This window comes from Cyprinodon variegatus, unplaced genomic scaffold, assembly GCF_000732505.1.
Source record: "Cyprinodon variegatus isolate N-32 unplaced genomic scaffold, C_variegatus-1.0 Scaffold778, whole genome shotgun sequence".
Lineage (NCBI taxonomy): Eukaryota > Metazoa > Chordata > Actinopteri > Cyprinodontiformes > Cyprinodontidae > Cyprinodon > Cyprinodon variegatus.
Window position 1 is genome coordinate 290,896 of NW_015151231.1, and position 13,086 is coordinate 303,981.

At 37.0% G+C, this 13,086-nt stretch overlaps 1 protein-coding gene across 1 annotated transcript in view; it reads right to left on the reverse strand.

Annotated features, from left to right (window-relative positions):
• Positions 1 to 550: 550 nt before the first annotated feature.
• LOC107098445 (heparan sulfate glucosamine 3-O-sulfotransferase 3B1-like) overlaps positions 551 to 13,086 on the reverse strand; it is an 18,394-nt gene continuing 5,858 nt past the window's right edge. The window contains exon 2 of the mRNA XM_015396148.1: positions 551 to 2,247. Coding sequence (XP_015251634.1) covers positions 1,629 to 2,247 — 619 coding nt within the window. The 3' untranslated portion in view covers positions 551 to 1,628. The remainder of the gene's footprint in view (positions 2,248 to 13,086) is intronic.

Sequence of the window (13,086 nt, forward strand, 5' to 3'; positions counted from 1 at the left end):
ATACAATTATATAGCAAGTTCACAAATGGCATATTACTCATCCACAAAGAATGTCTAAATAAGTTTAAAAAAAAAATTATTTGCAGGATCAAAGCAAAGATTTGTTACTGTACTTGACAGCAGCTCCTTACCTGTTAGTGTTAAGAGATGTGGCTAAAACACAATGTTAACAAAACTTTAACAAAATTAAGTGTCATAAAGAGGCACAAAGCTTTTTGTAATAGCTTGGTCCTCATCAGGTTGGAAAACTAATGATTTAACGTTTGCGGGGTTCATGGTAACAATATCCTTTCAGTGGCAAGCAGTAGGAGGTTCAAATAGCTAAGAAGGAGTTAATAGCACTTTGCTAATTAGCACAATACTGTGCAAGATGGTAAATTAGACACAGCAGTCTGCTGTTCCCTGCAGGGATCCTGTAAAGCAAACAGGTGATTAGTGTATAGACCATTAGTAACACAGCAAGTTTAACAAAGGCACCATTCTAAAACAATATCACATAAAAAATGACAAAATAATCTGGAAAAACTGATTTATTTACTACATCATAAAAACCACATTAATGTGTATTTGCATTCGCATCTAATTTGACACTGCTTTATTTAAATTTTTGTGTTGTAAATCAGTCCATACAGAAAAAAATAGTGCCTCTGGTACATAGTTGCAGATCATGAATAGTTAATACTGGCTGTTGCCAAAAATGTTCACAAAGGCATGTCAAATAAGGAAGAAAAAACATTGGTAATCAAAACAAAGTTAATGGAGACATTTCACAAAGTGGTTGGGCTTATTTTAATTTTCATCAGGTGTTCCTGAAGGTTCAGAAAGGGTGCTTATTGTCATTGGAAAAAGTGTATAATTATAACGCTGAAAAAAAAAAAAAAAAAGCACAGAGGAATTAATACAACATCAATAAATGTAACTGAGCTGTATGGCTTTTGTCATAAAAATAGCGGTGTTTGGGCATATTGAAAACTGCAGAGAAATTTCCTGACAAATTGATGATAATAACCTACATGGTGTTGCGTGGATTAACAGTTGGAAAAAAAATAATAGAGTCAAAAAACGACAGCTGTCAGAAATAATTTTATATTAACTCTAGTTTGGCTTAAGGCTCAACCATAAACATTGGCCCACTGAGGGATAAATGCTTTATTGAGACTCTCTGGAGATCAAGGGGATGCCATCACTCAGGCCTTTTGACGTGATGAGGAGCTATTGCTGTATTGATCCACCTGGCGAGTTGCACGGGATCAGCTGAGGCCTCTATCGACCTGACTAAGTGGGTCCACAGTTCTCTAAGGGTCAGGAAAATGTTAAGGGGATATTACCAGTTTGTTGGGGACTTGAATCTCAATCTGATTAGGGTGGAACAAAAGGCAGAAGACCTTTAGGAGAGAAATACCTTAAAATACCAGTGCTTTATGAAAAGGAATATACCAATAGGGACCTAAAACCATGACAAACCTGATCAGGCAGCTTTGTGACTTAATATCTTAACAATAAATTATAATAAAATAGACTTCTGAACTTTTTACAGACAACTAAATACTGTACATACACTGTATCACAATATGTCCTGAATGATTGATAAAAAAGACAAGAACCAGCATTAAAATATCATATCTCTTTTAATCCCAGCCAAAGTCATGACCAGTCATCTTGTAAAATTTTCTATTAAAGGGTTTATAGAAATCCCTTAAAGTTTGCACAACTTCCGGATCAATATTTGGATGGGTTCGGCCTTTGGTTTTCCCCAGGCAGTGTGGTTTGGTGTTAATCTCTGGTCTTTTAAGGCAGGGGAATCCTTTTGCTGGGTTAAAGTGGAAATACTTCTCTGTAACCACCCTCTGGAGTCCAAGGAAGTCCTGGACACGAGCCATCTCACCCGCAGGGTCAGTAATAAGACGCTCTCCACTAACAAACAGTAGCTGTTCCATGGGAAAGAACTGGAGCCATCGCTCTAGGTGTCTGGCATACATGCCGATCTGAACAGCGCTCCAAGTGGTGTCGATCAGACCCGCTGACATGTTCTTAAAAGTAAGGCTCTCAAAAGAGGGAATGTCTGGCTTTTTGGAGCGGGTCTGGGTGTAGTCTGAGATGGCACGGGTGACAGGATTCCGAACTACAACGATCAGTTTAGTATCTTTAGACATGGAATAGATCCTAGAGGGGACTTCCCTCGTAACAAAGTAACTAGGGGTCTTCTCCATGGTCAACTGCCCCTCTGACGACTTGGGCATGAGTTCCCTGAAAAAAGAAAAAAAAATAATGTTAATAACTTATATCTTAAAGCTCCCATATTGTAGTACATTTTAAAGTAAAAAGCCCCAAGCATGGTTTTGTCGTTAGTGCAGAAAAACTCTCAGATTAGGCAGACATCCTGTACATAAAATCTCCTCTGAATGAGATGTTTTGGCTTTCCACGCCTCCATTCTCCCGAAGGCCACACCCCCAACGATGCAAACGAGTCAGAGCTTGTAAAGATAGCCTATGAGCGTTTGAAACTACATTAGATGAAGACCGTAGCTCAACAAATGGGCTGGTACAGACCGTTGTTGACAGTTTATTTTCCCTTATGACATCATGAAGGGCATGATTTTCAAACAGAGCGTTTTGTGCACATGTTAGCTAAGAGGTATAGAAAGGCAAAAAAAGAGAGGAAAGGCATATTTTATTTGTGAACCTCATACACAGGCATAAGGACCCAAATAACTGTTACAAAATGTACTTAAAGTGAATTTTGCATAATATGGGAAATCCAAAATCTACACACTTAAAACCATTAATTCATTTAAAAAAAAGTGCAGTACAAGAAGAAGACAAGATTGGCAATGACACGGTCGATTCGTGTGAGGCTTTTAAAAAAGCGTTGCAATGCAGGAACCAGTCAATCATCATCCTAGGGACAATTGTGGATGTCATGAGCTGAATTAAGCAAGCGTGTGAATCTACCTGAAGAGGTAGGAAGTGTCAGGAACAGTAGAAGTACTGTCAGTCATAGATTTATGTCCACGAATACATTCTGAGGTCAAAGAGTTGTTCTACCAACAGGTAGGGCATTTTCTTTTTTACTATATTTTAAGACTTAAATCCTCTCTTGAGACTTTACTATAAAAGACTCCCTACAATTATTAAAACTGACATTAGCTGAACTAGTAATAGACAGCATGCTTTGAAGAACTCTGTCATAATCATCCTTGGTATTCTTTTGAAGAGAATGCAGAAAGTAATTGAGTCCATTACCAAAATTGCTTAATCTTTGGTCAAAGCCAGCCCAACTTAGTCACCGCATAGCCTGTTAGTTGCATCCTCTGCTGTGTAACGGCTAAAGTGACCCAAAGGGGATTATGAATAAATCTTGGAAGCTGGAGCATTAAGTCTGGCTCGTCTCTGGAGAGAGAGACTGAAGAATGTGTGGTCATAACAACGAGTGTCAATTTTTAATCCATAAAATCAAAAAAGGAAAATAGTTACACATTGTGCACAGAATAAGACATGGTAGCTAAAAATCCACTATGCAAGGACATTAAAGAGATGATAATTTAGCTTTAATCCCATGACAATTTTATAAAAAAAAATAGATGCTGCTGACATGTTTTCTTGAAGAATATCTGTTGCATTATTTATACTTAACATCCAATTCAACACTTCTGTTTTGTTTTGTTTTCTGTAGCAGTAAACAAAGTAATCTTCTGGTTTAATGTTGATCAAAAATTTAAATGCAGACTCTCCAAGCAATATGTACCAACTCCATTAAACTATCTAGCATATTTCCAGCATACCTTTGGAGATTTGTGTCTCATGCAGATTTAAGAGATGTCTTACACTGAGTGCTGTTTGCTGAATATTTAATGTAATATTTTGTGTTCACAAGAATGTGCTCCAAAAATATCTCATTAAGGTTTTACAGCATGCTATCATGTAAGTTATCTAATGTTACAGCATTCCAGTGTTTTGCTTGTTAGTGTTTGATCCAAATCAAACAACAGGAAAGCTAAGGACCCATGTCATTAATGTGATTACCATAATTTCTAACCATCTGTTGAAATGAACGACCTGAGTTTCTATATTTCTCGCCATACCAGGGATTTCCCATAATAAAAATCAATGTGTATGTGGTGTAAAGAAGCAGAAAATTGTTTCATGGTATAGGTTAAAGAGAATCTTCTTTTTTCATTATCTTGCATTCTTCTTAGTTTCCCATATGGATGATGCAATGGAACCTCCCCATTGCTTCATATGCATATATTAAGGTTGAGATAAAACTAGAGTAAATAAACTGCAAGTGTATACATTTAGAAGTCACTCTGGCCATTACAATGAAAATTTGATCACAAAACACACCAAAAATACTTTTTGGTTAAAGTGGTAAGTAAGCAGCATGCAGCTATTATGGCTAATAAAGATCATATCAAATGAAGGCTTTTGTTTAAAATCACCCAAACTGTTTCTTTTTGGGGGGTGGGCTGAATTTGGACAACAACCTACTTCAATGGTTTTAAAATAAAAGCTCAAAAACACAATTTTTGATTTATGATGAATTTAACTGCACAGAGTCAGTTATACAGTCCACACAAGCTGAAATATATACAGATGATTTCTATATGTCCGTAAGCGAGTTAAGGAGAAAGTGCATACTTTCTGTCATCATCAAGGTGCTGGTATAATGCTACCTTGATATCTCACAACTCATCTCACTACTTCTCTGAAGCATTCTCTTCTTCTGTAATTGGTTGGATTCCTAGCAAGGACACAGCAAATTCAACAGCTCAGGCTTATGCAGAAGTGTAAATAGAGTCAACTTATTAAACTCACTCTAAACAATTTCTGTAAGTTCTACAGTAAAAAATACAGTATGTACTTGTTTCATCATTTTACAAGACTTAACTGTATATTTCAATGCATTGTGGGTCAAAAATAATCACAGTAACTTGGCCATAATGATTAATAAATACTAAGAAAACTTCTACCAAAACATAAGGGCAGATATGACGAACAATTTCCTATAATCCGCTGGAGATACAGGGCAAGGTTGGGATAGACTATGGCTGACCGAGGCTAGCCTCTAGGCTATCTGCGGGAGATGGAAGGAGCACAGCGGATGATCAGAGCTTTGATAGAGCAAAAGAGACAAGGCAGCAGCTGGAGGTAGGACCCAGAAACAGTCCTTCTAGCAATGTTCCAGTCGTGGTAGAGGGTGGGATTTAAGCTGACGGTATTTATGTCACATAACATTATACCTTTTCTTTTGAGTTGATATTTTCAAGGCAACAAATTGGAGGCTGAACATTGAGAGGTTAGCGTTTGTGGGTCCGCAGCAGAATGTTGCGGCTGGATTGGCAGCATATTTCGCATGCTACTACATTTTCAACCTGGTGTACCAAGCAGAGGTGACAAGCACGCTGGAATGCATCCAAAGGTCTGTAGAAGGTGGAAGTGGGAAAAAAAAATTTATTAAGAGTTTTCTTTATGAATGTGGTGTTATTTTTAACCCACTCCCTGCAATTTGTTTTGCATTGTAATGCCACTTTCTGCTTCAGTTTCATCAGCCCATACTAGCATTTGTATGTGTCCAGATTCTGTCTTATTAACTGTTTTGTCTTTATACATTATTTATTGCACTTCTGCCTGTTTTTGGTGAGGGATAATCCCTTTTTTCTCTCTATTAAGGGTTTTGGGGTGTTTATCCTCAGTAAATGTGAGGCTCTAAGGACAGAGGATGTTGTTATGATCCTATCCTACCTTTTCTCCACAACAAGATGGGTTCAACTGTCTCTTGTAAACGATGCATTTCATTAGTGTCCTTTCCCTGATTATGTGGCTTCAGATGCTTCATTGGGATCATCCCAACCTCTGGGACCGAAACGACCGAGTGAATCGATCCAAGAAGCAGGAAGGTACACAAGAAGAGGAACAGTGGGGGAGGACCTCTTGCTTCTGTACTTCCCAGAAGTATAATGGGCTTTGAATGGCTCTGAGCCTGTCGCAAAAGACAGTGCAATGTACACTGTATTTCATTAGCAAATGTAGTTCTAAAATATGGTAAGTTTACATATGCTTCACATGATTGACTGTGTTACTATAGATAACAGTAGTATGTTACTGCACAATAATTGGCTGCAATAGTTTTTTGCAGTCTGTCTTATATCTACGCCTTCATTTTCCTGTTTGAGGATGTTTAAAATATAGATATGTTGATGTCAGATCAACTTTAATATATTTCACTGTATTAAATCATAATAAAAAAGTTTTGTTTTTGCAGCACTTAAATTTGTTCTACACAATAGTAGAAGATAATCCAATGTAGTGTTGATTAATTTTGGATTATCAGCAATCACAGCACTTAATCTGATTAGCAAAGGTAAACTGTAAAAACACACTACAATAAAATATTCTATTATGAAAATAAAGCAATTTACTGGCAATTTAATTGCCATGTACCACATGTAATTTGAATGGAATTAAATATTATGTTGTAACCTTAAAATACAATTAATGGTTGGTTCTAATATAAAATAACACATTATTGGAATTTATATACAGCCAATCTCTGTGTGAGGTTGTGTGGAGGTTTTTTGAAGACCCAAATGCAGAAATGAATTCTTGCAGATTTAATTAAGTTTCCAAAGGCAACAGAGGCAAAAACCAAGGAAGAAAATAAAGAAACCAAAAACCAAGAGGTGCCAAGGAGAAACACGCAGGGAGCAAAGCAAAGAAGCAACAAGAAACCAGTACTGCAGAACTGCATAGTTTATATGGGAGACAGAACAAAGACTGGGGTAATCAGCTGATATGGAGCAGGTGTGAATAGAAGTGACTAGAAGGGAGCCAATGGGAAAGGAAACTGGCACAAGGGGGCAACAAGGAGCAACACAAAAACACAACACTGCCAGAAAACAACTACAGTACAAAGACACAGAATTACCGAGAAACTAAACATAAACCTAAAGAAAGGGCAGAACCCTGACTGTTAGCAGTATCCAATTATATAGTGTGATTATTTTTCACAGGAATTGACAACACTTTTACAGCACTTTAATGACATTTGTGCCTGATATTTAAAGGAAATTGGTAACAGTGCTGTCAATAAAACATAAGTGTTTTGAATCAAATGGCATGTGGCAACATCAAATCATGTTAATTCAATCAAATGAAAACCACTGGCAGAAATAAAAGGGGAGATTATGATATCAACATCAGCATTCTTACCAGTAGTACCAGTCTTACTCTTAGATATAGCCTACTCTTAAGGTGAAAAAACCTTACCTTGCCTCACAAACTAAACTTTAGAAATAAAGAGAAGTTGTTTAATCATTGTCTCTTTGAACCATAGTAGCTCTAAGGTGCCAATTTTGGGGCAGGGGCTCTTTATTTTTCCACACCCTCAAACTCCCCATCCGACAATAATAAACTGGCTTTACCTTGGGGTAGATAATCTTGCGCTGCCTCGTCCTTTCAAATCTTTCAAATTTATAGTCATATGAAATGATAGTTTCAGCATTTTTCCTGATCATTCTTGTCAATTGTCATTTTTACTGAGGGTGAGCCAAATAGCTATAAGTTGGATACAGTTAGTTGCTCCCAAAAAATAATAATAAATAAAACTTAAAGGTAACTTTGGACTTCACTGTAAAAAAAAAATAGCTACAAAAATATCACAAAAACAAAATAATTGCTAAAACCTGCAGTCATTATATCGCTTTAATTATATAGTCCTCTTATTTTAATGTGTCATTTTGATTATTTTGTTCTCATCTATAGCACTTTAAAATGTCATGCCACCGAAATATGCTGTATAAATAAACTTGCCTTGACTTGCCTTAAATACTGCCAGCATTATTAATTTTCAAAGAGCAGGACAACATGTCTGACTGAGCATTTAGTGAACAGATGCCTCGAGATCTGCGATGCAGAAATAAGAGTTTATCTTTGCTGTAAAAATTACAAAAGGATTTCTCAAGTTTCCTCAAATCAAACCGCAACATGTCAAATTTTACCCTTGATGGACAGATAAGGAGGAATTTTTTAAATCTTCAACAGAAATGAAGACAAAGGCTTAAAAAAATGTATAAGTGATTTGGGAGAAAAATAGACAAAAGAACTGACAGAAGACAGAAGTCGAGAAATGAGCAGCAGACATTGAGAAACAGGTGTCCTATTAACACTGAAGCCAAACTAACATTCCAGATACTATGTCAACTTTTCCCTTCCTGCTACAAGACAGATGTTACAGATGTAATGCCTTTATTTTGACTGCCAGGCATTCAGGTGTGTCCATTTATAAAAAGCTGCTGGTGAGACAGAATGAGTGGTGTTTACATTCTCTTTATCAGTAAGCAGGTTCAAAGGTAGGAATTTATGTCAGTGCATGCAGCTTTGGTCTTTTATCAGCTGAATGAGGGACTAATTACCCAAACAAGATAAACACTGAAGTGAGGGAAACCCTAGCAGTCTTCTTCATATCCTGCTACATTCTTATTGACTTAATCTAAATGCTGTTTCATCCTTTTTAAAAACAAGGAAAAACTCCATAAAAAGCTCTCCTTATCTGACGCTATTGCTCATCCTTATCTTACCATCCTGCTCTGGGAAGGGTCGAGCTACTGTTGGGATCATCTCTCTCCACAAAGACAGGATGAGACGTGGTGGTATGCAGCCACTTGGAATAATCACACTGTCTTACTGTGAGAAAATGTCCAGACAAAAAACCAAATGGATTGCATCTTGAGCTATACCGTCCTCTGGATACTGTAGTCAGTTTTATCAGGTGCTGAAAGGCATCATCATCACACTTCACTAAAATGACCTTCTTATATGGTGTTGAAGAGCCTTTAGGCTCTCAAAGGCATTCCAGAACAGCCATGATGGAGCAGGGTATCTTTCCCCAAGCCTGTGTTATCATTGTTATTTACTGTAGACCACCAGGATGTCTGGTGGAAAAAACGGACGTCTAAAAAAGTAAATTCAAACGAAAGATTAATCAGCATGGAGCTTGCAGCAGCTAAATACTTAAGTTAACTGCACAGCTTTCCTCTGCAGAAAGGCATGGACACTCCTTAGATACACAAAACAAAGCTTTTGGACATGTATTCGACAGCTTAATGAGTATCTAAACAGCCCGTTTTCGTCTAAATTATAGCTTCACCTAGAATGTAAAAAATAACATATTCAAACTTTGCTTATCTGATACTGTCTTAAAACAAAATGAATGAACCTGTGTTAAAAATTAAACACTAATCTGTCCATAAACTTGCTAACCAACAAACACTACCGAGAGCCAAGCCTCCTTGGCAGACGGAATATCCCATTAACATAAATGTAAGCAAAATTGAACAGTGTTTAAACCTAAAACAAATGAAAATATGTGGTAGAAGAAGAGTGAGAAATAAAAGAACCTGAACATGTGATCACACCCTGCCAGTGTTATCTATCAACCTGTACCTGCAATAGCTGTCTGTAATAAATGGTTTTATGACTATAGATTCTTTTCACAAGCATTGCACTCATTAAAAAAGTTACTTAAGTAACTTTTATACATATATATGAGTGTATATATATATATATATATATATATATATATATATATATATATATATATATATATATATATATATATATATATATATATNATATATATATATATATATATATATATATATATATATATATATATATATATATATATATATATACCCCCAAAATAACAAGACAGAGTAACAAGAATGTCAAGCTGAAAATACCTTTAAAAGAATAATAAAACTCAGTCTGCAAGTCTTTGGATGTCTTTTCCAAAAGCTGAACTGCCATTTGTATCATTCTGAATAACATTGAGAGATTCTGCAGTGTATATAAAATCCATAGCACTTGACTGAAAACCAGAAAAGCAAATCTTTAGCTGCTGCAGAACTTATAGGATTTGTGTCATACTCAGATTCATTTTAATATAAAATGAATAGTTGCTTTACATCTGCATCTTAGACTTAAGAAATATTTCCCATGAATGCATGCAGGTCTGTGAGAAAATAGGTTCAGGCAAAGGAATGCTTCTCTGACTTTGTCACTGGGAGTCCATACCGCAAATAGAGAGACAGAAGAAGGAAATGCATTTTCTCTAAAGCCTCCACAAAAGCCTTACATTGAAAACTCAAGAACTTAGGGGGATGAAAAAGAGAGAGCTTGCATTATTTCAGTTTTCCAGAGTGCTCTAATAAGTGCTGCGCTTTGACAAATTGCTTCAAGATAGAACCCAAAGGGGTTGCAGCCACAATTTTACTTTGAAGGGGGGTTGTTTGGAAGAGGCCAGCAGCCTAGATCTGTACCAGTAAGCCGATAACTCTAGATTCCCTAAGCCACCGGTGTGATGAAGACTTCCGTCTGTGGGGGAGGAAGGGAGGTTTATGAGTTTATATTGGGTGATCCAATGAATTTTGACAATATTATGAAGTACTTACTGATTACAGACAATAATGACTAAATAGAGTGAGATTCATCTTGCTAGATCCTTATCATGTGAATATGCAGCATATTAATTTCAAGCGTTTTAATGATTTGGCAGCTATCAAACAAGAAGCCAAATATAAGCCAAAAAATATATATTTTTAAGACTGGAAAACATTTAACTAAGCATTATCCTCAAACTTTCTTAGATCCCCATCTTCTGTGCAGTTATTAGTGTTAATTATCCAGTTTTTAATGTTGTATACATAAAACAGTATTTCTGTGTTTTATTTTGAATAAAACTATATCCTTGTTTAATTAGTTTAGTTTACATAATAATACATCTAACACATATTGTTCAAAAACATAAAACAGTTTATCCAATAATGGCACATAGTGATCATTCGCTATGGTTCTTTTATTTTTGTGACTGCACCTTTAACCAAACCAGAGCTGTACTTTTTAAATCTGCACAAATCATACAGTAGAAGAGTCTGACTGGAACCAGTAGATGTTTCAACATGTAGAGATGGACTGGCTGCAGTGAGTAACAATGTCATCTAAAGGATTGTTTATTGCATTTAGCTACTTTAAATGCGTTGGTGTTTCAGCACAGATAAAAGTCCCTCTGCTCTCTGTTCCTCATGATGACCCTGGAGATGCTTGTTAGAGTAAACGTCCATCATATTTTTTGCAGTGTGAATAATAAGAGGAGTAGCTGCAACTTATAATCAGCCAATTCTGGGTCAGGTCAGCATCCAGGTATTACTGCTACCTTCAGCCTGGGTTATGATGTTTGCACCAGTTCTTGTGCACACAAACACATGGCTCTCCTCTCTGTTTGGCTCCATGGCTGCTCTGAAATGGGTTGTTTTCCCTGTAGTCCTGTTCAGGTAATGAACAAGGCTCTCCAGGGCTGCCAGTCTGCCTCGGCGGCCACTTTTTTTTTTTTTTTTTTTTTCTTTTTTTTTTTTGACTCAACAAGCAGTTCATTTTGTCACATTTTNGTTGTTTTCCCTGTAGTCCTGTTCAGGTAATGAAAAAGGCTCTCCAGGGCTGGAAGAGAGGGACAGGAACTCGCCTTTTTTTTTTTTTTTTTGCCTTTTTTTCTTTTGACTCAACAAGCAGTTCATTTTGTCACATTTTGTCATCATTTATTGATAGTGCTCCTTCAGCAAGCTGGGGCAACACGCAGCCTGTCATATGACCAACTAAATTGCACATAAAAGAGTTTTATGAGTATGCATTTTTCTAAAAAAAAACTGCAGTACAGATCCAGGGTCACTTTGATTGACACAAGAGTCCATAGAGCAGGCATTAATGCTGTTATTTGATCTGACTTAGGATCAGATAAACAACAAACCCAAAATATCAATCAATAATCATCAACACTGCTGGTGGTGGTGGGGGGGGGTTATAAGGGGGTTGGGAGGGTCTAAAGAGCTCCCCCCAGGCACCCACCTCTCCCTGCCATTACCTCCACAGTGAACTACACTAGTGAACTCCTGTGTTCATAATGTATTATTATTGCTATTTAAGTGGTATATCTCTTGGAATCTAATACTTATCACCTTCTAATTCCACTGGATCTTGGTCTTTTCTTCATCATTTTAATAACTCTGTTGTGAGGTGCTAACTGGCTTAGCCTAGTACCTCCTTGTTTACCCGCTGACACATGCAAATACATGAACGGTTTTATTTGTTGCTAATAAAGTGAAAAAACAATCATAAAATGCAAAAAATATCTAATAATATACAAGCAAGATGCAGGAACAAACTATAAAAGCTTAGTATGCAAACAGAATAAACTACTGGTGTGTAAGTGAAAAAAACAACAACATATCACACAAATATAGCCATGTTTCCATGGAAATGAATGTGATTATTGAGCAAACTTTTAAAAAGTTGAGAAAAAGAAAATGCTAATTGGATTTGCAGATTAACCATGTGATGTAAAGCAATATGTCTTCACACGTTGACTTTAGATTTGGATGTAGTAATAAGGAAACAGAGTTATCAAGTTAGCGTAGACTACAAAACAGTGATCGACTAGGGTTGTAATGAATGTTTTGCAGTGAGGGACTTTTTAAGGCCAATTCATAATTCTGACGCAAAGCCTCTGCAACCATCAAATCTGTTTCTGTGCGCGATCATGCCCCTACTCAGAGGTTCTGCAACCGCTGTCGTGCACCTCAAAAAATCCTGACTACACATCGGACGGGTGCAAACCCATGCAGACCTCAAGCGGAAGTGCGCAGACAAAAAGCAGCTGTGATTGGTCCTTGGTATGCCTTTCTGGCTGTCTGTGTGGTCGTCATTCTCGATTCGGTGCCGGGGCGCGCCATTTTTAAAAACTTAGGAGTATTAACAACAATGGATAACCACAAAGAAAGGTTGATCGAGGAGGTTTGAAGTACACCCACTTGCCTCAGACATGTTTTGGAAAATAAACACTCTCGCCGGCGAATAGCCCTAGCGCTTTGGCGGGAAACTGCGTCCCTAGAAATTTCAGACAATGTAGCAGAAGCATACCAGCAAAACTGGTTCGCGAACAGAGGCAAGCGACATTTGATGTGTGCGGTTGCAGAAGTATATAATTCGCCCTTTAGAGTCACATTTTAAAGGCACACTATGCAACATTTTTCAGTT